General features: G+C 46.7%; 2 protein-coding genes across 2 annotated transcripts; both read left to right on the forward strand.

Moving 5' to 3' along the window:
• Window positions 1–1,507: 1,507 nt before the first annotated feature.
• On the forward strand, window positions 1,508–2,808 carry LOC116967680 (forkhead box protein G1-like). Its single transcript, XM_033014271.1, has one exon. It carries the CDS (start codon window positions 1,566–1,568, stop codon window positions 2,577–2,579), a length of 1,014 nt encoding a protein of 337 aa, XP_032870162.1. The 5' UTR covers window positions 1,508–1,565; the 3' UTR covers window positions 2,580–2,808.
• Window positions 2,809–18,393: 15,585 nt separating this feature from the next.
• snrpd2 (small nuclear ribonucleoprotein D2 polypeptide) lies at window positions 18,394–26,545 on the forward strand. The gene is made up of 3 exons (XM_033014310.1): window positions 18,394–18,517; window positions 22,664–22,843; window positions 26,220–26,545. The coding sequence occupies exons 1-3, from the start codon at window positions 18,405–18,407 to the stop codon at window positions 26,392–26,394; spliced, it is 468 nt and encodes a 155-aa protein (XP_032870201.1). The 5' UTR covers window positions 18,394–18,404; the 3' UTR covers window positions 26,395–26,545.
• Window positions 26,546–27,856: the final 1,311 nt, after the last annotated feature.

A 27,856-nucleotide genomic window follows, 5' to 3' on the forward strand; every position in this document is an offset into this window, starting at 1 on the left:
TCTGTGTGTGTGTCTCTCTGTGTATGTGCCTGTGTGTGTGTGAGTGCGTGTCTCTATGTGTGTGTGTCTGTGTGTGTGTGTCTGTGTGTGTGTGTGTGTCTGTGTGTGTGAGTGTGTGTGTCTGTGTGTGTGAGTGTCTGTGTGTGTGTGTGTGTCTGTGTGTGTGAGTGTGTGTGTCTGTGTGTGTGTGTGTCTGTGTGAGTGTGTGTGTGTGTGTGTGTGAGTGTGTGTGTCTGTGTGTGTGAGTGTCTGTGTGTGTGTGTGTGTGTGTGTGTGTGTTTGTCTGTGTGTCTGTGTGTGTGTGTGTGTGTGTGCGCGTGTGTGTGTCTGTGTGTGTGTGAGTGTGTTTGTCTGTGTGTCTGTGTGTGTGCGCGTGTGTGTGTCTGTGTGTGTGGGTGTCTGTGTGTGTGGGTGTCTGTGTGTGTGGGTGTCTGTGTGTGTGTGTGTGTGTGAGTGTGTGTGTGTGTGTGTGTGTGTGTGTGTGGGTGTCTGTGTGTGTGGGTGTCTGTGTGTGTGTGTGTGTGTGTGAGTGTCTGTGTGTGTGTGTGTGTGTGTGTGGGTGTCTGTGTATGTGGGTGTCTGTGTGTGTGTGTGTGTGTGTGTGTGAGTGTCTGTGTGTGTGTGTGTGTGTGTGTGTGAGTGTCTGTGTGTGTGTGAGTGTCTGTGTGTGTGTGTGTGTGTGTGTGAGTGTCTGTGTGTCTGTGTGTGTGTGTGTGTGTGTGTGTGTGTGTGTGTGTGTGTGTGTGTGTGTGTGTGTGTGTGAGTGTGTGTGTGTGAGTGTGTGTGTGAATGAGTGTGTGTGTGTGTTCAAAATTCTGTCTACAAATAAATCGAGTAATGTTTGTAAATGTGTTTCTGAGCTTGTATTCATTTGCTTGAGCTTTTTCGTGTGTTTGTACAATTTGTTGCATCGTTCGTGTTGGTAATGAAATTTATTTTGAATCTGTGTTTTAAACGCGCCCTACGTGGTTGGGGGTTTGTTATTTGTTTGAGCCGTTTTATATTAAATTAGTGTTTGTGACAATCTGTCTTTGTTGTCTCTGACTATTTGGAAGTTTCGAGGTAAAGTGTTTTGGAACAACCAAAAAAAAAGTATCTTTGAAGCCGCCTTGATTTTTCCGTGTGTGGATTCGTGTTTCTGTCGCGGTGGGATTTAGATTTAACTGCACCTTTACCCGAGTTAGCAAGAGTGCAGAATGCAAAGCGCCTTACCGTCCAGATATGTGGCATTGTCTGCAGCTCTGATTTCCCCGCGATGAGAGCCACGTATAAATTAAATTCATAAACATTGTTGTTGGGCCTCCGAGTTTGGATTATTCTTTAGTGGAAAATAAACTGGGAAGGGTTTTTTTTTTGGGGGGGGGGGGGGGGGAGGGGGGCAGGAGCTGATTGGTCCCAGTGTCGTTGAGCTGGGAAGTTATTGGCGTTGGGACCAGAGGCGGGGAGGGAGAGAGGAAGGGAGAGAGGGAGGGAGTGGCCTGGGCTCACTCGAGGGGTAGGAGGTGGACTGGCGCAATGGGACACTTGAAGGTTGATCACCGGCGTATTTGGACGCGTTGGTGGCCATGGAAGATCGGAATGAAGCCGGCGTGGTCCACAGGAGGCCCTTCACCATCAAGAACCTCCTGCCCGACTCGGTGGCGGGGGAAGAGCTGGAGGTGAAGGCAGAGGGGGACAAGGAGGGTGGACAAGACGCGGCTGGGGCGCTGCAGAGCCGGGACGTCCCGGGCAAGGAGGGAGGAGATGGAGAGAAGGAAGAGGGAGAAAAATACGAAAAACCTCCCTTCAGTTACAACGCTCTGATCATGATGGCCATTCGCCAGAGCCGAGACAAGAGATTGACTCTGAGTTCCATCTACGAGTTCATCGTGGGCAACTTCCCCTACTATAAGGACAACAAGCAAGGCTGGCAGAACTCCATCCGACACAACCTGAGCCTAAACAAGTGCTTCGTCAAGGTCCCCCGGCACTTCGATGACCCGGGCAAGGGAAACTATTGGATGCTTGACCCTTCCAGCGATGATGTGTTCATTGGAGGCTCGACGGGCAAGCTGCGGAGAAGGGCCACGACCACCCGGGCCAAGCTGGCCTTCAGGCGGGGGTGCAGGCTGACTAGCCCGGGCTTGGCGCTGGCCGGCTCCTTGTATTGGCCCGTCTCTCCTCTGCTGTCCTTGCACCAGGCTCACCCCGGCCCCGCTTTCAGCTTCGCCGCTTCGCCGCCGTTCCCGGACCAGTGTCCACCTTACGCCGCGGTGTTGTCCCACCAGCTGGGGCCTGGAGCCGAGAGACTGGCCGCCCTGGGAGACCTGCCGTACGGGCCGGCTCACCGGCAGGTGTCGGCGGCCGCTACCGCCTTGGCCGCCTGCTCCCCGGCCACTTACAGAGCCTGCCCCGTCAACTTACTGAGCGGCCAAGCGAGCTACTATTTCACCCCGTTACCTCTCCCCGCCGCCTCCCTGACTGGCGTTAACCCCCCTCTCCTCAAACACAGCGAGGACTTCGGGACAAGAAACGCCGGCTTCCTCTGCCCTTATTTCCCCAACCCGACCCCAAACCCCTTCAGCCCCCTCGTCCTCTGAATCCTCCAGCCCAGACTATTTATTGTGTAAATATCTGATGCAAAGTCTCACTTTACTAACCAGTGTATAAAGGGTATAAGTTATTTAAAAGGCAGACCCGTTCGTTCTCTGTATATATATATATATAGTGTCAATGTTGGAAATCGTTGTTTGTTATTAACGAGGTATGTGGAACCTTTTCACTATTAAAGCCAATGTTCGTGTTCACAGCTAAAGGCAGGAAGATTGTGATCATTTTTACAACTGGTTCACAACTTTCAGAAGTTGGAAGTTGAAACAATTTGCTGGCGACACTCGGGTGGTCGGTCGGCATCTGTGGGAAATAACCCGCCGTTCTTGGTTAATGTGGGAGAGACCCTCGGTGGTTTTCAAGTTAAGTCAAGTCACTTTTATTTCTATAGCACATTTAAAAATCAACTCTCGTTGGCCAAAGTGCTTTACATTGGTGGAGGTACAACAGTGGTTCATAGATTAAGTACATGCATGAATACATACATGTAGCCCTCACTCAGAGGACGTGGTTTTATTCTGTGTATCTCTCTCCCCGCAGATGCTGCCTGGTTGTATCCTCTCTCTCCATTCCTCCCCTTCCCAGTTCTCCGACCAGTCTGTGTCTCTCCACCCCCCCCCCCCCACCCCACCCCACCCCAACATTACACTTTATCTCTGTTTGCTCACTTGTAACTTTCTCCTAGTTAACAGTGATCTATGTTGAAGGAAGGAACTGCAGATGCTGGTTTACACCGAAGACAGACACAAAATGCTGGAGTAACTCAGCGGGACAGGCAGCTTCTCTGGGGAAAAGGAATGGGTAACGTTTCGGGTCGAGACCCTTTCTTCAGTCTCATCATGTGTGTAAACTGCTATAAATATTATTCAACAGTGGAAAAATCCTTTGGTCTTGCAAGAAATGTTATTTTTAATTTTAAAAAACGTATATTTCGGCACATTCCATGAACTGGGAATCAATGATTGGGATTCCTCTTGTTACTCTAATCTTGAGAACCTTCTTCAGACTGAGAGTCGGGGGTGAGGGGAACTTTCTGTCGAGACCTATTCTGCATTTTCCTTGATCTCTACCCGCTTTGATGTCTCGTCTTCACGCCTTCCTCTTCCTTATCTCCGTGTCTCCCTCTCCTCTGACTCATTCTGAAGAAGGGTCTCGAACCAAAACATCACCCATTCCTTCTCTCCAGAGATGCTGCCTGTCCCGCCGAGTTACTCCAGCTTCTTGTGTCTGTCTGGTCTGTTCTGTGCTAACAAATATGTTTTTGTTTTTATTTAAGCTTTTCAGCAACTACGTTTTTAAAAATATATGTAGGTTTTCAGTGAGATTGCAAAGTTTGTTGTGGATTACAGTATTTTTTATTCGTGGTTAGCAGAGATGGAAGTGTATATGAACTGCAGAAAGTAGTTTCTCTTCCTTATACACTAATGATTACTTTCTAAACTTTACCTGGTGGCACCTAGTGACATTTTTATACTTATCTGAATAGACCCATTTTATAAATGATATTAATGAGATCCAGCAAGATGCACTGATCAAATCAACAATAGAAGTGACTTCCCTGAAAGCATTCGAGATTAATCCTCAAAATGGAAATTATACACAAAAAATATCTCAAGGTTTAATTGAAAATCAAAATATGACTGTCACTGTCTGTTATCATTGTATGTATGCAAATTGCTGTGAAATTCAAATAAAAAGATTTAAATCGAAAATCAAAATAAAAACTGGAGACGATAGAAATCTGAAATAAAATTCCATTTGGGTTTAGATAGACACAAAATGCTGGAGTAACTCAGCGGGACGGGCAGCATCTCTGGAGAGAAGGAATGGGTGACGTTTTGGGTCGAGACCCTTCTTCAGACTGAGAGTCAGTGGAGAGGGGAACGAGAGTAAACCAGCACCTGCGGTTCCTTTGTTGAAAGAAGGAACTGCAGATGCTGGTTTAAACCGAAGATAGACACAAAATGCTGGAGTAAGTCAGCGGGACAGGCAGCATCTCTGGAGAGAAGGAATGGGTGACGTTTTGGGTCGAGACCCTTCTTCCTTCTTCCAGTTTAAGTTTAGATTTGTATTTGTTTGTGTGCCGAGGTACAATTAAAAGCTTTTGTGTCGCCCGCTGTCCAGTTAAATCTGATGACACTAAATACTTAATACAATGAAGCCAAACTCAACTACAAAAGTATAAGAAATTCCAGAATCACTTGGGGCCGAATCTATACGAAATGAAACAGTGAAGATAGACACAAAATGCTGGAGTAACTCAGCGGGACAGGCAGCTTCTCTGGAGAGAAGGAATGGGTGATGTTTCGGGGAATGTTTCAGGGTTAAAGTTGTTTCTATGAATCCCTGCCATTATAAACCAACTTGTTTTATCGTGACCCGAAACGTCGCCCATTCCTTCTCTCCAGAGATACTGCCTGTCCCGCTGAGTTACTCCAGCATTTTGTGCCTACCTTTCGATTTATCGTTTTCTCTGTTCTGATGAAGGGTTTCGATCTGAGATGCCTAAACCACAGGCGCTGAGGGGTTTCTGCTTTTTCGGTATTTCATCGCAGGGGCAGAGGCGATGGCCATCCCCTCTGTCGCTCCGACCCATTTCAGAATCCCCGTCCACAGCTATGCGTTAGACACAAGGCGCCTCACTTGTAACTTGTCCCTGTCCTTCCCCCTTCATTCCCATTCTGTGTTTCTCTCTCCCCACAGATGCTGCCTTGTCTGTATCCTCTCAACCCATCCCTCCTCTTCCCAGTTCTCCGACCAGTCTTTCTCCCCCCCCCCCCCCCCCCTTGATCTCCCTACCCACTTTGATGTCTCATTTTCACACCTTCCCCTTCCTATCTCCGTGTCCCCCTCTCCCTTGACTCTCAGTCTGAAGAAGGGTCTCGACCCAAAACGTCACCCATTCCTTCTCTCCAGAGATACTGCCTGTCCCGCTGAGTTACTCCAGCATTTTACGTCTGTTTCCCAGATTCTATAAGCGTCGCTGGGTTTTAATTATTGTGATTTATTGAGTACAGAGGTTCAGTGAAAAGCCTTGGTGTTGCATCTGCCCCAACAGATCAGATTCTATGAGAGCACAAGGAACTACAGATGTAGTTTACCTAAAAAAAACGCAAAGTGCTGGAGTAACTCAGCGGGTCAGGCAGCATCTGTGGAGAACATGGATAGGTGACATTTCGGATCAGAACCCTTCTTCAGAAGTACTTCTTCAGGATTGTAATACAGGAGCGTTTATTTGTCATTTGTACCGCCAATGGGACAGTGAAATTGTTACCTGCTGCAGCTTAACCAACCTGCACCACAAGGACACACACATAGTATATAATAGTCCATTGGTGTGAACGGTTGATCGCTGGTCGGCACGGACTCGGTGGGCCGAAGGGCCTGTTTCCACGCTGTATCTCTAAACTAAATAGAAATACAAACCTCATAAAATTAGCTCGTGTAAACCACGGGCTGTGGCTGACGTTTGGGGTCTGGTAACCCGCTGATTGAAAGCAAAGACACTGTAACTATACCAGTTCCTGTTACTGCGTCTGGTAGTTTGGATTCTTGGTTCCGACCCTCGTATATTAATCAACATTATTATTTCTGCACCTTTCTCATCGTTTTACCCAAGAAGACACAAGATGATGCAAACCTGAGCCAAAAACACGGTGCTGGAGGGACTCTGTGGGTCAGGCAGCATCTGTGGAGGGAAATAGACAGATAATCGTTGGGGTCGGAATCCTTCTTCGAAGAAATAAATTAAATTAAACTCGAGGGAGTTTATATTGTGTATATATTTTATTCACAATACAATAGTAAAAATTCCAGTGCTGCATCAGGGTGCTGTCCATCGCTTTCAGGGCATGTGCAGTGGTTCTTTCAACATGGAAAATCTAGTAAAGTAACAGTCTGAAGAAGGGTCTCGACCCGAAATGTCACCTATTTCCTTCGCTCCATAGATGCTGCCTCACCCGCTGAGTTTCTCCAGCATTTTTGTCCACCTTCTAAATTAACTCAAAACTCAAAATCTATCGCACTGGCACAGGTTTGAAAAACATTTGGACAGGTACATGGATAGGACGGGTTTAGAGGTCTGAAGAAGTGTTTCGGCCCGAAACGTTGCCTATTTCCTTCGCTCCATAGATGCTGCTGCACCCGCTGAGTTTCTCCAGCATTTTTGTCTACCTTCGGGTTTAGAGGCATATGGGCCAAATGCAGGCAGGTGGGACTAATGTAGATGGGGCATGTTGGGCCGAAGGGCCAGTTTCCACGCTGTACCACTCTTTGACTTCGACAAAATTGTTCACAAAACTGCTGATAAATTAAATATGTAGGAAGGAACTGCAGATGCTGGTTTACACAAAAGATAGACACCAAATGCTGGAGTATCTCAGCGGGACAGGCAGCATCTCTGGAGAAAAGGAATAGGTGACGTTTCGGGTCGAGACCCTTCTTCAGACTGAGAATCGAGGGAGGGGGAAACTTTCTGTCCTGGGCCTCATCCATTGCCAGATTGAGGCCACACACAAATTGGAGGAACAGCACCTCGTATTTCGTGGACAGCTGAGTTGCTCCAAGCATTTTGTGTCTATCTTCGATAAATAAAAGATCATTCTTTGTCAGAAATTCGGATGTAATTAAACCGACAATTCCAGTGAATGACGACGTGTATGATAAAATAAAACATAGAACAGTACAGGAAGAGGCCCTTCGGCCCACAATGTCTGTGCTGTACAAAATGCCAGCGTAAACTAACCCGAAGAAGGGTCTCGACCCGAAACGTCACCCATTCCTTCTCACCAGAGATGCTGCCAGTCCCGCTGAGTTTCCCCAGCAATTTTGTGTACCTTCGATATTCCAGCATCTGCAGTTCCCTTTTGAACACTGATTCCGGATGATGAGCCATGATCATATTGAATGGCTCGAAGGGCCGAATGGACTACTCCTGCACCTATTTTCTATGTTTTGCCCTGAAAATCTCCCTTAAACTTTCTCCCTTTGACCTTGTTCAGTTTCGTTTAGAGATACGGCGCGGAAACAGGCCATTCGGCCCACCGAGTCCGGGTCACCCCGCACACTAGTACTATCCTACACACACAGCAGCCAATTTACCTACAAGCCCGCACGTGTTTATAGTGTGGGAGGAAACCGGAGCACCCGGAGAAAACCCACGCAGGTCACGGGGAGAACGTACAAAAACTCCGTACAGACAGCACCCGAGGTCAGGATCGAACCCAGGTCTCTGGCGCTGTGAGGCAGCAGCTCTACCCACTGACCCAGTGTAGTTAAGCCCTGTATTGGGTTTCCATTGACATAAAACCAAAATGGTGTCAGAAGCGAATCTCCAGGAGAGTTGGAATCAACCTACGTTCCAGTGAGGGTACACAAAATTGCTGGGGAAACTCAGCGGGTGCAGCAGCATCTATGGAGCGAAGGAAATAGGCGACGTTTCGGGCCGAAACCCTTCTTCAGACTCCAGTGAGTACTTGTTTAAACGATCATACAATTGACTCGCCACTCATTGGGGCCTCAGGAGATTCAGGAATCATTTGGATACTTATAAAACCTGCTCTCTCTCTTGCTTGTTAAGTGGCGAGAGCAGTTTGAGGGTTGGAACACCTGGTGTCACTGTCTAACACGGGGGGGACACGAACAACATGAACAGTTTTTGTCACACACAATCCCTGGGATATCATTGTGGGAGTTGTGGAGAAGGAGAGGTTTGACAATGAAAATATACAGGTGGCAGAGATGTTTGCTTTGGAGGAATACAGCGAGGAATCAGGCCCTTCGGCCCACCGAGTCCACCCCGACCACAATTATCTCTTGGGACAATTTACAGAATTCACCTACAAACCCGCGCGTCTTTGGAGTGTGGGAGGAAACCGGAGTACCGGGAGAATCAACAAACGTACCCAAGAAGGAACTGCAGATGCTGGAAAATCGAAGGTAGACAAAAGTGCTGGAGAAACTCAGCGGGTGCAGCAGCATCTATGGAGCGAAGGAAATAGGCAACGTTTCAGACTGAAGAAGGGGTTCGGCCCGAAACGTTGCCTATTTCCTTCGCTCCATAGATGCTGCCGCACCCGCTGAGTGTCTCCAGCAATTTTGTCTACCAACTAACTTACCCCCTGGGTAGACGAGAATTCACCTCGGGTTGGGAACGCTTGACTCACGACATTATGAACTAATAGCCCAATGCTTTTCGGACTGGAGCCTTGAGTCGAGCCTCGGGAACCGGTGCTGGGCCCATCGCTGTTTGTGGTTGTATATCAATGATTTGCATAGCTTATGAACTTATCAAAATGTTGGTTGAGGGTAGTTATTGGTCAAACAATGTGTAAAAAAATGTCGCTGTCCTTGGACGGAAAAACTATAGGAAGATCTAGAGAGAGATGGATGATTAGAGGACAGTGAGTTGGTGAAACCATCACCCATCAACGTCCCAGAGAGACATGGACAGTAATTCTCAATGTTGGTGCAAGTTTCAGTCAGTTTATTGTCACGTGTACTGAGGTACAGTGAAAAGCTTTTTGTTGCGTGCTATCTAGTCAGCGGAAAGACAATACATGATTCCATTGTAAACGCTATCTATATTCTGTTTGCCTTTTTGATGTAATAAATATAATTGTCTGCAATTCTTTAAAATATTCATTTTCCACCTACAACTGTAATATATCGAATTATTTTGTAAAATGTACACGACTTTCAGATGAGAAATAAATCATATTAGAAATTAAATGGTTTTATAAATATTGCTGAATTAGTTATGATTCATGTGTTTGCTTTCTGAGGACAGAGATGTGTGTGTGGGGGCGTCCGTCATTGTTCCCGTCAAAAACCAGCACCTCTTCGTCGATAATGTCTTAGAAACATAGAAAATAGGTGCAGGAGTAGGCTATTCGGCCTTTCGAGCCTGCACCACCATTCAATATGATCATGGCTGATCATCCAACTTAGTATCCCATCCCTGCCTTCTCTCCATACCCCCTGATCCCTTTAGCCACATCTAACTCCTCTTAAATATAGCCAATGAACTGTGGCCTCAACTACTTCCTGGGGCAGAGAATTCCACAGATTCACCACTCTCTGTGTGAAAACAATTTTTCTCATCTCGGTCCTAAAATATTTCGCCCTTATCCTTAAACTGTGTGACCCCTTGTTCTGGACTTCCCCAACATCGGGAATAATCTTCTTGCATCTCCAACATCGGAAACAATTTTCAACGATAATGAATGAATTATTTCTGCAGTCAGCTCGGATCAATGCTGACGTTGATGAAGATGGTTGGGCTTCCTGAGGAGCTCCTGCGATGTTTTGGGGACTGGGATAATTGTCCTCCAACATCATTCACGACCTTCTCCCTTGGAGACGGGTGCAACCAACAAGAGCCGGGCTTTCTCCTTGGTCTCTGTTCACTAAGCGAATCCACTTAAATAGTATCAATTAGAGTTAATGATACTCAATGTTATGAACTATTTAAGCAAGATTGGTTTCAGAAGTTGAGTTGATATCCAATGAGGGTGTGGTGTGACATCTTGTGCGTTAGAGGGTTTAGAAAGTTTAGAGTTATTATTTTCACGTGTGCAATTTAAAGTGGAAATCTTTGTTTTGCATGCTATCCTGTCAGATGAGATGACACAATATATAATCTATTCAATTGGTGAAGACACAGAGTGCAGAATATTTTTCTTGCAACTGTTTTTACACAAAGGGTGGTGGGAATCTGGAACCAGCAGCCAGAAACGGTAGTTGAGGCAGGTACACACAACCATGTTTAAAATTCACCGGTCCATGGATAGCGTGTAGGAAGGACCTGCAGATGCCCCGGTTTATTGGGACACAGCCACCAGCCTTGGAGGGCATCTACCACACACGGTGCCTCAGGAAGGCCGTCAGCATCCATAAAGACTCCTCACACCCTTGTAAAAGACTGTTCGAACTACTTCCCTCCAGCAGACGTTACAAGGCCTTCTACGCCTGAACCTCCAGACTCAGAAACAACTTTATTCCCAGAGCTATAGCGGCTCTGAACCGGCCCTGCTGAGTGCCCCCCATCCCCCCTGGACTGTCTCCCTCGGATGGTCACGTCGCACAGTTTATTTATTTATTTGACATTGGTTGGAGCTGCATACTAAATCTTGTTGCACTGACGTGCAATGACAATAAAATATATTATTATTATTATTATTATTATTATTATTAAACCGAAGGAGACACTGGTGTAACTCAGCGGGCCAGGCAGCATCTCTGGAGAGAAGGAATGGGTGACGTTTCGTGTCGAGACTCGAGACCCTTCTTCAGCAATGGATACATGGATAGGATAGGTTTAGAAGAATATAAGCCAAGTGCAGGTAGGTAGCTGGTGTAGTATAGATGAGGCAAGTTGGTCGGCGTGGGCAAGTTGGACTAAAGGGACTGTTTCCACACTGTAAGACTCTATGAGCACTCTTCATTTCCTTTCACACTGGGGGAAATTTAGGGGATTCATGTTTTTAATTTGCACTATCTCGGTAGCTGCCACAACTCTACACAATGTCTTGTGCAACTACCTGTTGTACTCATATATGGGATGATTTGCCCTGAGTTCCACTCGAAGCAAAGGTGTGTAGGGAGCGGATGAGAAAGTGGGATAACATGGGACTAGTGTGAATGGGTGAACGTTGGCTAGCGTGGACTCAGTGGGCCGAAGGGCCTGTGTATCTCTCACTGTATCTCCTCACTGTATCTCTAAACTGGTCACATTAAATAATTCTCAAAGATGAATATAGACACGAGAAACTGCAGATGCTGGAGTCTTGAATTAAACACTACATATGTATGTATCCATTCGATACTTTCCTTGAGCTTCACCCTGTTTGATGTCTCGTTTTCACACCTTACCCTTCCTTATATCTATGTCTCCCTCTCCCCTGACTCTCAGGCTGAAGAAAGGTCTGGACCCAAAACATCGCCCATTCCTTCTCTCTAGAGATGCTGCCTGTCCCGCTGAGTTACTCCAGCATTTAGTATCTATCTTAGAATGGACTAAATAGTTTTGTCTTTTTTCTGAGCTCTATATTCAAGATTCAAGAGAGTTTATTGTCATGTGTCCCTGATAGGACAATGAAATTCTTGCTTTGCTTCAGCACAACAGAACATAGATGGCATGAATACAGAACAGATCAGTGTGTCCATATACCATTATATAAATATATACACACATGAATAAATAAACTGATCAAGTGCAAATAACAGATAATGGGCTATTAATGTTCAGAGTTTTGTCCGAGCCAGGTTTAATAGCCTGATGGTTGTGGGGAAGTAGCTATTCCTGAACCTGGACGTTGCAGTCTTCAGGCTCCTGTACCTTCTACGTGAAGGTAGCGGGGAGATGAGTGTGTGGCCCGGATGGTGTGGGTCCTTGATGATGCTGCCAGCCTTTTTGAGGCAGCGACTGCAATAGATCTCCTCGATGGAAGGGAGGTCAGAGCCGATGATGGACTGGGCAGTGTTTACTACATTTTGTAGTCTTTTCCTGCTGTTTGCCGCTGTTCCACATATTGTAGGATTGTTTATTACACAGCAGATCATTACTATTGGGCACTTTATCTGCTCCAGTACAGCATTATGTTCCTTAATATCAAGTTCTGGCTTAATGTAGTGTTATGAAAATATTCCAGGTGAAGTTGAATCATTGTATTGAATAGTGATATGACAATTTACTGTAATACTTTTAAAGGTCAATTTATACTTGAAGTTGGAATTAACTTTGTTACAAAACATGTCCTAACAGACAGCACATTTTATAAAACCCATTGGAGAAGATTTAATTATGTTTTAATGTTCATTTGGATTGACATATTGTGGAGCAAAGTATCAGGTTCATGTAATACAGGTTGGAAAAAGTCACCCAATGTTCCATGCAAGAATCAACAGTGTGACGGGTTGCAACAAGTGAATATCAGTGCGTATCATATCACACATCACGTGTAGGAAGGAACTGCAGATACTGGTTTCAACCGAAAATAGGCGCAAAACGCTGGAGTAACTCAGCGGGTCAGGCAGCATCTCTGGAGGGAAGGTACAGGTGACGTTTCGGGTCGAAACCCTTCTACAGACCACACATCATAACATACAACACAGAAACAGCAGAAGTGAACATAATACATTTGTATAACATTATTTACTCTAATTTAATTTACAGTGTGTAATCAGATGGCACAGTGGTAGAGTTGCTGCCTTACAGCGCCAGAGACCCGGGTTCCATCCTGACTACAGGCGCTGTGTGTGTGTGTGTGTGTGGAGCTTATATGTGCTCCCTGTGACTGAGTGGGTTTTCTCCGGGTGCTCTGGTTTCCTCTCACATTCCAAAGACGTGTGGGTTTGTAGGTTAATTGGCTTTGTTTAAAAAAAATCGGGACTGCAGAAGTTGGAATCTTGAGCAAAACACAAAGTGCAGGAAGAACTCAGTGGGTCAGGCAGCATCTGTGGAGGGAAATGTTGACATATGAGGAAAGAATGGGTCGACTGGGCTTGCACTCACTGCAATTTAGTAGGAAGAGAGGGGATCTTATAGAATCACATACAATTCTTAAGGGATTGGACAGGCTAGATGCAGGAAAAATATTCCCCATGTTGGAGGAGACCAGAACCAGGGGTCACACAGTTTAAGAATAAGGGATCGGCCATTTAGCACTGAGATGATGAAAAACTTTTTCACCCAGAGAGTTGTGAATCTGTGGAATTCTCTGCCTCAGAAGGCAATGGAGGCCAATTCACTGGATTCTCTTTCAAGAGAGAGTTAGATTTAGCTCTTATGGCTAATGGAATCAAGGGATATAGGGGGGAAAGCAGGAACGGGGGTACTGAATTTAGATGATGAGCCATGATCGTATTGAATGGCGGTGCTGGCTTGAAGGGCCGAATGGCTTATTCCTGCAACTATTTTCTATGAATGGACAGACAGAAAGATGGAGAAGGGAGAAAGCTGGAAAAGAGAGGAAAGCAGCACTGAGGTAAACATGTTGCACATTAACTGATGGAATGAAGAAATAGGCAACAATGAGAGATTCAATACCGTACTTCAATGCAGTTACTAATCCTTGCCAAAAATATTCTAGCTGTCAAGAAGACAAATTATCTGGCCATTTATCACAGCTTCTTTGTTCTGAAATATGGAAGATTTATTAGTTAGTGAGAAAATGAAATAGCTGCTGTAATCAAGATGTGATCAAATAATGGAAAATAGACACCGGGTTTTCAAGTCCAGTTTCAGCCCAGTTTTATGATACAGCATGGTGTGTTTTATGATACCCTTTGGCCCACCCAGTCCTGCTACCCCAGTCAGCCACATCCTCCCTCAACACTTTCTCACTAGGTGCCCAATGTACACAAAACAGGAACAGGAGTCGGCCACTCAGCCCATCAATCCTAGCCTGCCATTCACTAGGATTATGGCAGATCTCTGCTGGCTCCAACTCCTCTAGTATGTCAGAACACCATCAATTATTCAGGGCATTAATCTAGACCAGTTCTAGTCTAGTTTTGTGATACAGCATGGATACCGGCTCTTCAGCCCACCCAGTCTATGCCAACCATCGATTATGCATTCAATCTAGTTGTATTATTCCTTAATCTCCCGGGTGCAGCAGCATCTATGGAGCGAAGGAAATTGGCAACATTTCGGGTCAAAACGTTGCCTATTTCCTTCGCTCCATAGATGCTGCTGCACCTGCTGAGTTTCTCCAGCACTTCTGTCTACCTTCGATTTGCCAGCATCTGCAGTTCCTTCTTAAACACCTTAATCTCTCTCTGTCTATACAGAGGCAATTTACAGAGGGCCATTTAACCTGCAAGCCTGTAATGTTGGGATGTGGGAGGAAACCAGAGCCCCCGTGGAAACCCACGTGCAAACTCCACACAGACAGCACCCGAGGTCAAGATCAAACGTGGGTCTCTGGCGCTGTGAGGCAGCAGCTCTACCAACTGCCGGTTAACTCCCACATCCCAGAGGTGTGCGGCTTTGTGGATTAATTGCCCCTAATATGCAGAGAGCGGACATGAAAGTGGAATAAAATGCCCCTGTCCCACTTAGGAAATCTGAACGGAAACCTCTGGAGACTTTGTGCCCCACCCAAGGTTTCCGTGCGGTTCCCGGAGGTTTTTGTCAGTCTCCCTACCTGCTTCCACTACCTGCAACCTCCAGGAACCGCAAGGAAACCTTGGGTGGGGCGCAAAGTCTCCAGAGGTTTCCGTTCAGGTTTCCTAAGTGGGACAGGGGCATTACTTGTCCAGTGTTATCGATTGGATGTGTACGTGATCAATGGTCAGTGTGGACCCGGCGGGCCGAAGGGCCTGTTCCCATGCTGTATTTCCAAACCAAACTGAACACTGGACCCTTGGGTCAACCACAAGCCTCAATCAATGATCTCGTGGGAGGTGAGGACCACAGGTTCTGACACAACCATCTCGGGGAAGGTTGGGATGAACGTCATTTGACCTGTTGTGTTTCCACTCCTAAAATAACCGCCTTCACAATGTATCATCCGCGCGGAATGAGGTGTTCCCATTCCTGTGAGCCTCAGGGTAGAACTCTACACCAACTTACTTAGCACCATACCCTAAATCATTGGAACGAACAACAGGCGGTTGTAAGTCTGAAACTAATTGCAGTCATATTGATATAATAAATCATTTCAAAAACGACGGGAGTCTAGTAAAGGAAGGTTGAATATTTTCCCCATCAGCGCAGTGTCTTTTACACCGACTCCAATTGCAGGTTTAGCTCTGAGCGATGGCTAGCTCCGTCCACCTGGCATTGCAAAGATGATGCAGGAAAGAACTGCAGATGCTGGTTTACACCGAAGATATTCACAAAGTGCTGGAGTAACTCAGCGGGTCAGGCACCATCATGTTTCTGTGATTCTGGGGCAATCAGGAACATACAAACATAGACAATAGGTGCAGGAGGAGGCTATTCGGCCCTTCGAGCCAGCACCGCCATTTAATATGATCATGGCTGATCATCCCCAATCAGTACCCCCCTGTTCCTGCTTTCTCCCCATATCCCTTGATTCCATTGGCCCTAAGAGCTAAATCTAACTCTCTCTTGAGAACATCCAGTGAATTGGTCTCCGCTGCCTTCTGTGGCAGAGAATTCCACAGATTCACAACTCTCTGGGTGAAAACGTTTTTCCTCATCTCAGTCCTAATTGGCCGACCCCTTATTCTTCAACTGTGTGACCCCTGGTTCTGGACTTTCCCCAACATGGGGAACATTTTTCCTGCATCTAGCCTGTCCAACCCATTAAGAATTTTATGCGTTTCTATAAGATTCCCTCTCATCCTTCTAAATTCCAGTGAATACAAGCCCAGTCGACCCATTCATTCATCATATGTCAGTCCCGTCATCCCGGGAACGTACTGGTGATGCTCATATCTCATAAAAGGAATAAATGTGAAGAGTGCTGTGCAGCTGGAGGGCATGTGTAATTATATCCTGGTGCTATCCACCTCCTGGGGAGAGAGAGTGGAGAACTCTATCTTTGCAGAATGAGCAACAAAGGTGAGGCTTGGAACCGAGATGCATGTTGACACAATGTTGGCACAAATGAGAGGGTCTCCACCTAGGATTGGGCCATGCTGATCTCTCCCTGTGTCTGGAGCACAGAAAATTATCTGATATTATCTTTTATTGTTGTGTGTGTGTGTGTGTGACAACCCATTCCACAAAGTGAATAGAACGAGAGAGGGAGAGATAGAGAAAGAGAGAGCGCTGCATGCACAGTCCACTCACACAGCAAGCTCCCCTGAGATATATGGGAAGGAACTGCAGATGGTGGTTTAAACCGAAGATAGACACAAAAAGCTGGGGTAACTCAGCGGGACAGGCAGCATCTCTGGAGAGAAGGAATGGGTAACATTTCGGGTCTGAAGAAGGGTCTTGACCCAAAACGTCACCCATTCCTTCTCTCCAGAGATGTTGCTTGTCCCGCTGAGTTACTCCAGCTTTTCGTGTCTTTCTTCGGTTTAAACCAAAAGTTATGTTTAACCTTTATAAATCACTGGCTGTTCCTCGGATAAAGTTTTTTGTCCCATTCCAAGCGACTTCAGGAAATGTGTCCGAATTTTAGAGGAAGGTACTGAGGACTGGTGCCAGGAATGCGGAAGTATACTTTGTCAGATGCACTTCAGTGGAAAAGGGTGAAGGGAGATATAATTGAGGTGTTTGAGGTGCAATAGAGTAATATAATCGGGCATAATACATACGGACATCGGGCTGTCCGTAGCGGCGACTACGGAGGGTTCATAGCCCCGACCACGGGCGAACAAGGAGGACTGGCTGAACTTTGTTGCCTTCCACCACAGTGAATGAATGCTGTGGTGGATGTTTGTGTTAAATTTGATTGTGTATTGTGTGTTCTTTTTAAGTGTATCGCTGCTGGCAAATTCATTTCACTGCACCTTCGGGTGTATGTGGCTAATAAAAGTGACTTTGACTTTGTGGAGCTGTGGGTTTGTGAGTTGCAGATTAAGCTGAAATTGTTGCTGGGATTGGAGGGTTTGAGTTATGCGAAGGTGCATAGCCTGGGACTATTTTAGTTTAGTTTAGAGATACAGCCTGGAAGCAGGCCCTTCGGACCACCAAGTCCGTGCCGACCTGCACACCTGCACACTAGGTCTATCCTACACATCAGGGGGCAATTTTGGGGTGGAAGATTGCAACCTCCACGTGGTCCGCCCTGTGTCGACTTCTGCCCTTGTCCCACTTAGGAAACCTGAACGGAAACCTCTGGAGACTTTGCGCCCCACCCAAGGTTTCCGCGCGGTTCCCGGAGGTTGCAGGTAGGGAGACTGACAAAAACCTCCGGGAACCGCACGGAAACCTTGGGTGGGGTGCAAAGTCTCCAGAGGTTTCCGTTCAGGTTTCCTAAGTGGGACAGGGGCATAATGCAATCAACTCGACGTGCACAAACGGAAGATCAAATAGAACAAGTTGTCCAACAACTTTAGGCTGTGCACGCCACAGGAAAGAAGAAGGGGCAATTTATACAAGCAATAAATCTACAGACAGTTTAGCAACCTCCCCTCTCACTACCCCCCCACCACCACACTGTGATTCCCCCTTCCCTCCAACTCCCAGACCCCAATCTACAGTCTGAAGAAGGGTTTCGGCCCGAAACGTTGCCTATTCCCTTCGCTCCATAGATGCTGCTGCACCCGCTGAGTTTCTCCAGCTTTTTTGTGTACCCCCAATCTACAGGCCTGCTCATTGTTGAGTTTGTGTGGACTACAATTCCCAGCAGCCCCCACTCGCATGAAGACTACAACTCCCAGCAGCCCCCCTCCCCAGGCGCAGGAAGTGGAGCTAGCTTCCGGCAACGGCGACGCGTATCGACTGCAACTCCCAGCAGCCCCACACAATTGTTGACTACAACTCCCAGCAGCCTCATCCCTCGACGCAGGAAGTGGAGCTAGCTTCCGGCAACGGCGATGCGTTAGACTACAACTCCCAGCAACCCCACACGCTAGTAGACTACAACTCCCAGCAGCCTCATCCCTCGACGCAGGAAGTGGAGCTAGCTTCCGGCAACGGCGATGCGCATAAGACTACAATTCCCAGCAGCCCCACACTCTTGTTGACAACTCCCAGCAGCCTCATCCCTCGACGCAGGAAGTGGAGCTAGCTTCCGGCAACGGCGATGCGTCTCGACTACAACTCCCAGCAGCCCCACACGCTTGTTGACTACAACTCCCAGCAGCCCCATCCCCCCAGCGCAGGAAGTGGAGCGTCGCTTCCGGCAACGGACGCTTTGTAGACTACAACTCCCAGCAGCCCCACACGCATGAGACTACAACTCCCAGCAGCCCTACAGCAGGAAGTGGGCCTATCTCTTCCGGCGGCGGTCGAGGCGCGGTTACGGGTAGAAGCGGCGGCGGAGAGACGGCGAGAAAACATGTGAGTCTGGGGCCTGGGCGAGGGCGCGGCTTCTGGAGGCCTAGTGGCGGCAGGAGAGAGGGAGAGAGGGAGGGAGGACAGGCCGGCGGCGGCGGCATTCATGGATGAATGAATGAATGGATGGATGGATGAGGCCTAGTGTGTAGGCCGCGGCGCCGGCTACCCCGGCCTGGGTTTGGGCCCGGGGCCGGGATCTGGGCTCCAGGCTCCGGGCGGCCTCTCCCGCGCTCGCCAACAGGTTGTTGGGGCCGAGACCTCCCTTGGTTGGAGATTTCTGAGGGATTGAGTCCAACTCCAGGTGTCCACATCCACCCAGTGTCTGTCCTCAACCTCACGTTGCGGCTGTAAACACGGGCAGGAGAGGGTTAGAATGGGGACTGTCTTAGACGGAGCTCCTTAGTTGTCATGGATGAGATGGGGGTGAGGAGGGTACATGGAGAGGAATGATTTAGATGGATAAGGGCCCCATTGGGACTGGTGCATAGAAACATAGACAATAGTGCCCTTCAGTGCAACTTGCCCTCGCCGACCAACATGCCCCATCTACACTACACCAGCTACCTACCTGCACTTAACATAGAAACATAGACAATAGGTGCAGGAGTAGAGGCCATTCGGCCCTTCGAGCCTGCACCATTTGCCATTCAATATGATCATGGCTGATCATCCAACTCGTTAGACCTCATTTGGACTATGCAGTTGCAGCATGGGACCCATACATAAATAAAAACATTTCTTCCAAAGACAGGCAGCTCGATTTGTTACTAACACCTATGAGAGAAAAGCGAGTGTCACCAAACTTCTGAATTCTCTGGGGTGGAACCCTCCCCAAGACAGACGTGAAGCTCACCGTTTGACCTGTATTTACGAAATGTTAAATGGTCAGCTTGACATAGATCACAAGACCTACACCAAACCCAAACCAATTAGGAGCAGACGAGGGCATTCGATCCAATTTGTGATCCCAGCTACAAGGACAGATGTTTACAGCAATTCGTTCTTCCCCCGCACAATTAAAGCATGGAATAATCTACACCCTACTATAGTTACCCAACCAGATGCAACTAAATATAAAGTAGCTCTTTCTTCCCAATAACCCTTTCTGGCTTAAGTCCTCCCTCCACCACCCCCAGTTTAAATTCCATTTGGAATATTTTGGAGGACCAAGAAACCAAGAACTGCAGACTGGGCACCTTGGTGGGCTCAAGCTACAAGCTTAAGAGGGATGCGGCCCAAGCACAGGCAAATAGAACTGCTTTGATGGGGAATCTTGGATGGCATGGACGCGTTGGGCCAAATGTCCTGATTCCATGGTGTCTAACATTTACATCTCTCACTTTAGGGGTATATTGGCCAAACAACGAGCCTGCTTTTGTGCAGCATTTGGTGTTCACAATGGTTACCCCTTGTTGGAGAAACCAAACTTGGATTGGTTGATCGTTTTGCCAATATGCTCAGGGAGAGGGGAGAATGTTGACGATGATCTTGAACTTCCCCATGCCTGATGCGTTAAGCCTCCATCCACTCTAACTACCCGAGCTCTTCCTGCCAGGCACATCTTCCCGCTGAACATTTTGTTCCAGGAAAACCAATCCCAAGTTTCCAGAGAAAACCCATGTGGTCACGAGGAAAAAGTACAAACTGTACAGACAGCAACTGTAGTCAGGATCGAACCGAGATCTCTAGTGCTGTAAGGCAACAACTCTACTGCTGTGCCACCGTGCCGCCCAATAATTTTGTCTTTTCATATTTCCTTCCATAGTGGACAATCTCACATTTCTTCTCCCCTTTACATTCAATGTCCACTCATTTAATTTAACGAAATTACTTTGTGTGACTTTCTCACAACTTGTCAACTTGCATAATCTTTGTAAGTTGCTGTAAATTTTGTTTTGGCTACTTTATAAAATTTGTAAATTTGGCTTAAGGAGACTTATTCCCTTCATCCAAACTATTGATATATTTTACAAATAAGTGAGGCTGATATGGAGAGAAGGCAGGTACAGGATACTGAGTTGGATGATCAGCCATGATCATATTGATTGACGGTGCAGGCTCGATGGGCCGAATGGCCTACTCCTGCACCTATTTTCTATGTTTCTATGAATGTGGCACAGCTGGTAGAGCCACTGCCTGACAGTACCCGAGACCCAGGTTCATTTCTGATCTTGAATGCTGTCTGTGAGGAGCTGTCATATTCCTCTTGTGACCACGAGGCTTTCTCCAGTGCGCTGGGGGTTCCTGGGAAAGACATGCAGATTGTAGGTTGATTGGATGCTGTAAATTGCCCCCCAAATGTACAGGCGACGGGCAGATTCTCAGGGCAGTTGTTACGGATGCGGGGAGAAAGGAAATTAGATTAATGCAGGATTAGTGTACATGGGAGGTTGATGGTTGGCGTGGATATACAGGACAGAAGGGCCTGTTTCTATTCTGCACATCATTCTATTACCCTTTCCAATTTGCTTTGTCTCATCTATGTAAACAGTTATAAACCTTAAATAAAAACGGGAAATGTTGGGAATATTTAGCAGGTCAGGTCACCGCTGTAGAAAGAGAAACAGCTCTGATCTGCATTATTAACTCTTTCTTTCCTCAGATAGACCTACAAAGAATTTCCATCATTTGCTTTTAAGCAACGTTTTGTATTATAAATCTTATTTGAAAGTTCTCCATGTTGTAAATCATATGGCTCTCATTGCAAATATTATTTCCAAGAGTATATCTTGCATCTTGTGTTTTACTAGTTCACACCTGCCCCTTGTCCAATTTTTACAACCTAATTTAGATGAACCATATCCATGCCATTGCTCATTACAACTCCACGATTACCTTACTGACACTCTTTTCTGCACTGCCTCGAGCGTTTGAATGTGTCAATGGTTGGAATATAACACCCAGCACTGCACTCTGCAGATGCTCATGTACCTCATTCTTTCATTTGCATTTTAACTAAAGCCCCGTCTAGTTGCTGATATTGACCGGCGATACAGCGTGGAAACAACGTGGAAACAGGCCCTTTGGCCCACCGAGTCCATGCCAACCAGCGATCACTCTGCACACAAGCACTGTCTTACACATTAGGGACAATTTACAATTTTACCGAAGCCAATAAACCTACAAACCCGTACATCTTTGAAGTGTGGGAGGAAATTGGAGCACCTGGAGAAAACCCACACAGTCACAGCAAACTCTGTACAGACCGCATCCGTTGTGAGGATCAAACCCGGGTCTTTGGTGCTGTAAGGCAGCAACTCTGCCACAATGCCGCTGCTAATATTGTTGCTCAAACCATCTCTGGTTGCGGTTTCCCTTTATGATTTTATACACCACTATAAAGTTACCCCTTAACCTCCCTCACTCCAAGGAATAAAGTCCTAGCTTGCTCTTCCTATAGCGTATGCTGTTGAGGCCTGGCAACAACCTCGTAAATCTTCTCTGCACTTTTTCCCGCTTGATGACATCCTTCCAATAGCAGAGCGGCCAAAACTGAACACAATACTCCAAAAGGGTCTGAAGAAAGGCTTTGGCCTGAAACATTGCCTATTTCCTTCGCTCCATAGAATCTGCCTCGCCCGCTGAGTTTCTCCATCAATTTTGTCTACCTTCGATTTTCCAGCATCTGCAGTTCCTTCTTGAACACAGTACTCCAAATATGGTTACACCTATGTCTTATACTACTGTAATGTAACATCTCAACATCTGAAGAAGGGTCTCGACCCAAAACGTCACCCATTCCCTCTCTCCAAAGATGCTGCCTGTCCCGCTGAGTTACTCCAGCATTTTGTGTCTATTTTCGGTTTAAACCAGCATCTGCATTCCTTCCTACTCGTCTCAACATCTATAGTCAATACCCTGTCTGGATAAGGGCAGTGTACCGAAAGCCTCTTCGCCACACTATCTACCTGTGATGCCACTTTCAGGGAACTGTGCACCTGTAATCTGGATCCCTCTGCACTACATCATTCCGTAACATCCTATCATTCACGATGCAGGTCACCCCCAACATCGGTCTGAAGAAGGGTCTCGACCTGAAATGTCGCCTATTCCTTCTCTCCGTATATGCTGCCTCACCCGCTGAGTTTCTCCAGCATTTTTTTGTCTACCTTCCTGTCACACAAACTATTTTTGTTCTTTCTATCCTAGGAGTCTGCTAAACAAGCCCAAGAGTGAGATGACTCCCGAGGAGCTCCAGAAGAGAGAGGAGGAGGAGTTTAACACAGGGCCCCTCTCCGTCCTGACACAGTCTGTCAAAAATAACACACAGGTCCTTATCAACTGTCGCAACAATAAGAAGCTGCTTGGCAGGGTCAAGGCCTTCGACAGGTAGTCATTTTCTGATTACTTGTTCTCCTTCACTGCACAAAAAAAAAGCCATGTGAAAGGAGTAGTATTTTCTCAGGTGTATATTTTATGCCATGGGCTATAACATAACATTAATCTCTGCCAGAATAACCCGGTGGATTGGAATCTGAGTTTCTCCATAACATCTGCTGGTATAAGAGCTGTATAATAGTTCTTCTTTGACCTCCAAATAATGTAGGATTGAGATATGTGCGCAAGAAAGATGACATTGACATTTTTTTATGAGCTACAGTAGTTAATTGCCACAGGGGCTCCATTAGAACTGACTAGAATTCCTAATTTAACACTGTGTCACCTGAAGATCACATTACTGAACTGTGCCTCAGGGAAGGGCACTTACTCAATCGGCACTTCTCTCTCTCTGGCACTCTCTCTGTCTGTCTGTCTGTCTCTCTCTGTCTCTCTCTCTCTGTCTCTCTCTCTGTCTCTTTTTGTCTTACTTGCATTTTTGTCTTACTTTAGAGATACAGCACAGAAGCACTCTCTCCCCCCCCCCCCCCCCCACCCCCCCCCCCCGCATCCGCACTGACCAGCTATCCCTGCACACTAACACTATCCTACACTCACGAGGGACAATTTACATTTACACCAAGTCAATTAACCTACAAACGTGTACGTCTTCGGAGTGTGGGAGGGAACCGAAGATCTCGAAGAAACCCCACGCAGGTCACGGGGAGAAGTGCAAACTCCGTACAGACAGCACATGTAGTCGAGATGGAACCCGGGCCTCTGGCGCTGTGAGGCAGCAGCTCTACCCGCTGCACCACCGTGCCTCCCGCTGGTTTAGCCAACATCTGCAGCTTCATCCTCCGCAAGGGCTTTCAGGTGCTTCAGCAGCCTCTCCACCACCAGTCTCCCCCTCTCTACATGGGTACACAGGGACTTGTGCACTTGAAAGCAGTTCCCCCCTCTCTACCTGGGTACACACAGACTTGAATGCAGTTCCCCCCTCTCTACCTGGGTACACACAGACTTGAACGCAGTTCCCCCCTCTCTACCTGGGTACACACAGACTTGAACGCAGTTCCCCCCTCTCTACCTGGGTACACACAGACTTGAACACAGTTCCCCCCTCTCTACCTGGGTACACACAGACTTGAACGCAGTTCCCCCCTCTCTACCTGGGTACACACAGACTTGTACACTTGAACACAGAGCACTGAATTAAACTGTACCATTCAGCATGATTCAGTACCTTTTTCGAATGATTCACAGCTTTGTTCTCACAATGGGGGGGGGGGGGAGGGGGGGAAATGTTGTTTTGTTACTGGGAGTTTTATTCTGCGGTTGTATCTAATTTACCAAAACACAACATTCTGGTCCAGTGACATTTCTGAAATGACTGCACAACAAATGGATTTGCATCACTCACCCTCACTGACAATGTATTCATTTCTGTGGTCTGCCTGACTGTCTGTCATCTTTTGTTTCACATCGGACCTCCAAGTACCTTGCCATGTAAAGCCGACTCGTGACAAAATCTGTGGCCGTTTTATGTAACGTAAAGAAATAGTGAGATGTCATTAGACACAAAAATGCTGGAGTAACTCAGCGGGACAGGCAGCATCTCTGGAGAGAAGGAATGGATGACACTTGTTCAGGCTTCTGAAACGTCACCCATTCCTTCTCTCCAGAGATGCTGCCTGTCCCGAGTTACTCCAGCTTTTTGTGTCTATCTTCGGTTTAAACCAGCATCTGCAGTTCCTTCCTACACATTGAGATGTCGTTGATAGGCATGTTCCAGCTTCAAGAGTTTGCATGACTAGTCTTGTTGGCACATAGCTTGTCAGCATAGCTTAAGTAACTTGGTTTCATCAGTCAAATTGTGAAACGTGATATGTATAATTTCTTTTTTGCGCATCTGCAGAGGATGTGTTGTAGTTTAACTGTAGGCTTCACAAGTGGTGTAGATCCTGCTCCTCCAGAGAGAGCTGTCCACATCAGGTTACAGCTCACATCAGTTGTGATAAGCCTTCATTACAGCAGCTTGCTCTGACTGTGTAAAACAGGGTGGTTACTGCAAGCAATGCAAACTACTCCACATAACTCCTTCTAGACCACTCACTTGCTTCCAGGTTCGCTGCTCTGGGCACACTCTAAATCATAACTTTAAATAATGACATAAATTATGGTCCTTTTTTAAAAAGGAATTTGACACATTCCAACACTGCCTGAAGATGAAAGGGTGCAGTGAGTTTGATGGGTTTAATTTCTGCAAAAGTTAATAAATCTTCCCAGTCAGTGTATGAACAGAATTATCCCATTTGTTACTTGGTGCTTGCACTTGTCTTTCTTACAAAAATCTAAAGCAATAGATTTTAGGGTGGTCCCCGTGGCCCAGCGGTAGAGTTGCTGCCTTACAGCACTTGCAGCACCAGAGACCTGGGTTCGATCCCGACTATGGGTGCTGTCTATAGGGAGTTTGTACGTTCGTCCCGTGACCCGCGTGGGTTTTCGCAGAGATCTTCGGTTTCTTGCTGCACTCCAAAGACGTACAGGTCTGTAGATGAATTGGCTTGGTAAATGTAAAAATTGTCCCTAGTGTGTGTAGGATAGTGTTAGTGTGCGGGGATCGATGGTCGGTGTGGACCGAAGGGCCTGTTTCTGCGCTGTATCTCTAAACTAAACTGAGCTAAATAGGGTAAACACAAAATGCTGGAGTAACTCAGCGGGACAGGCTGCATCTCTGCAGAGAATGAATGGACGACGATTCGGGTCGAGACCCTTCTTCAGACTGATGTCGGTAGTGGGCAGGATAGAGATAGAATGTAGTTGGATACAGTAAGACTGGTGGTAGAACTGGGAAGGGAGAGAGGATGGAGAGAGGGAAAGGCAAGGGCTATTTGACATGAGCGAGGCCCCACTCTGTCTTCAGGCAGGGAAGCTGAATTTCGGCAAGTTGTAATAGACTGACGGGTCCGTAATCAAAGGGCACATCCTTTCAGGTGATTGGCAAAAGAATTGGAGGCAACGAAGAGAAAACCCTGTGAGAAAGAACTGCAGATGCTGGATAAAATCGAAGGTAGACACAAAATGCTGGAGTAACTCAGCGGGTGAGGCAGCATATATGGAGAGATGCTGCCTGACCTGCTGAGTATCTCCAGCTTTTTGTGTCTTATCTTTGGTTTTAAACCAGCATCTGCAGTTCCTTCCAACACACCAGGGGTTTCAGTGTTAGGCTCCTCTCTTCTCTCAACAGATACAAGAAATATTAAAAACCTGAAATCTTTCTAGCGGACCTGAATGTGTGTTGCGTGGGTGAGTAGCCTGACGCCTCATGGAAAGGTTTTTCTTCTGAAAAAGACTTGACCGCTTGTCCCCCGTCTTCCTGTTTCAGACATTGCAACATGGTGTTAGAAAACGTAAAGGAGATGTGGACCGAGGTGCCCAAGAGTGGGAAGGGCAAGAAGAAGTCAAAACCAGTCAACAAGGACCGATACATCTCCAAGATGTTCCTTCGGGGAGACTCTGTGATCGTCGTACTCAGGAACCCGCTGATCACGGGCAAATGAATGGCCAGCGTCTTGAGAGATTTGTAACTTATAGAGTTGGGCAAAAATAGGGGTAAATAAAGGCTCGGTGTTCGTTTATTGACTGTCAATTTCCCAATGTCAACCTTTCATCTGTTTGGTATCATTTGTAATAAAATTTCTATCATTTTGATGAGTGTGTATTTTTTATTTTAAGTGTAAGTTTGTCACAGTTTGTAAGTATGAAGAATGGATCATTGTCTACATTTTAATTATGGAGTTGGTAAAACGCAATTATAAAGGGAGTTTGATGGAGTCAGACTCAATCTCACTGCAGTCCAACAGTGCCAATTTGAAGCTTTGTTTTTTACCAAGGAACAGTGGTCTGGCAATATTGTGGCAAATCAGAGGTTGAAGAGGAACAGGAGTAGGCCATTCAACCGCTCTAGCTTGCTCCATTGGCTCATCGCTAGTCCGACATTTCTCAACGATGCCACGGAAGGTGGTGGAGGCCAAGTCAGTGGATGCATTTAAGGCAGAGATAGATTCTTCATTAGTACGGGTGTCAGAGGTTATGGGGTTAGGAGAGAGAGATAGATCAGCCATGATTGAATGGTGGAGTATACTTAATGGGCTGAATGGCCTAATTCTGCTATCCCATAATCTAATATGGAATCTGGGTTGGCACAGACGAGTTGTTTCAAGTTTGCCGCTGCTTGTTAAGCTCTTAGGAGCATTCTAAAGCCTGTTATAAAATGGAAGTATTTTTATGTGTATTTTGTAACTTGGCACTAGACCTCTTAGTGATGCATTTCTGCAAACTCTTCAGTCAAGGCTACAGAACTATTGTCTTCAAGTAATGAGATTGCCTTGGGCAGAGGAGAAACCAGAGCCTGTGGATGAGTGGGAGAATGCAAAGCTCCTTTACAAAACTCGTTGTCTTTGTGGATTAAACACTGAACTCTCACACGTCCTGCCCTCCTGCTATTCTGGGAGCTTGGCCGGCATACCCTGTAGTTCAAGTACCTGGAGTAGTGTGTAAACAATCAAACTGTGACAGTGCAAGAAGAAGCTGCCACCTTAGACAGAAGCTTCCCTGCCATTAGATGTCAAGACTCCAGCCATAGAATGCACGCTACTGCAGCTAAACAAGGCCGACGAGGCATTCGGAAGGAAGACAGACACAAAATCCTGGAGTTACTCAGTGGGTCGGACAACATCTCTGGAGAAAAGGTGCTGGCTCAAAGGGCCAAATGGCCTACGCCTGCACATATTGTCGATTGAGAAAAGGAATGGGTGACATTTCGGGTCGAGACCCTTCTTCAGACTCAAAGCCAGGGGGAAAGGGTAGTGAGATATAGACAGTGGTGTGAGATATTGAACATAAGTAATGGATGATAAAGGAGACAGGTACAGGGAGTTACACTGAGACAACTTTGAAGCTGGTATAACCACTTGGGTGGGGAGGGGCGGAGAGAAAGGGAGTGCAAGGGTTACTTGAAGT

The sequence above is a fragment of the Amblyraja radiata genome, chromosome 41 (assembly GCF_010909765.2).
Source record: "Amblyraja radiata isolate CabotCenter1 chromosome 41, sAmbRad1.1.pri, whole genome shotgun sequence".
NCBI lineage: Eukaryota > Metazoa > Chordata > Chondrichthyes > Rajiformes > Rajidae > Amblyraja > Amblyraja radiata.

Coding starts and splice junctions, on each gene's coding strand:
- LOC116967680 (XM_033014271.1), top strand. CDS start 1,566: ATGGAAGATCGGAATGAAGCCGGCGTGGTCCACAGGAGGCCCTTCACC.
- snrpd2 (XM_033014310.1), top strand. CDS start 18,405: ATGAGACTACAACTCCCAGCAGCCCTACAGCAGGAAGTGGGCCTATCT. Junction 18,518..22,663: donor GAGAGACGGCGAGAAAACAT/GTGAGTCTGGGG, acceptor TTTCTATCCTAG/GAGTCTGCTAAACAAGCCCA. Junction 22,844..26,219: donor AGGGTCAAGGCCTTCGACAG/GTAGTCATTTTC, acceptor TTCCTGTTTCAG/ACATTGCAACATGGTGTTAG.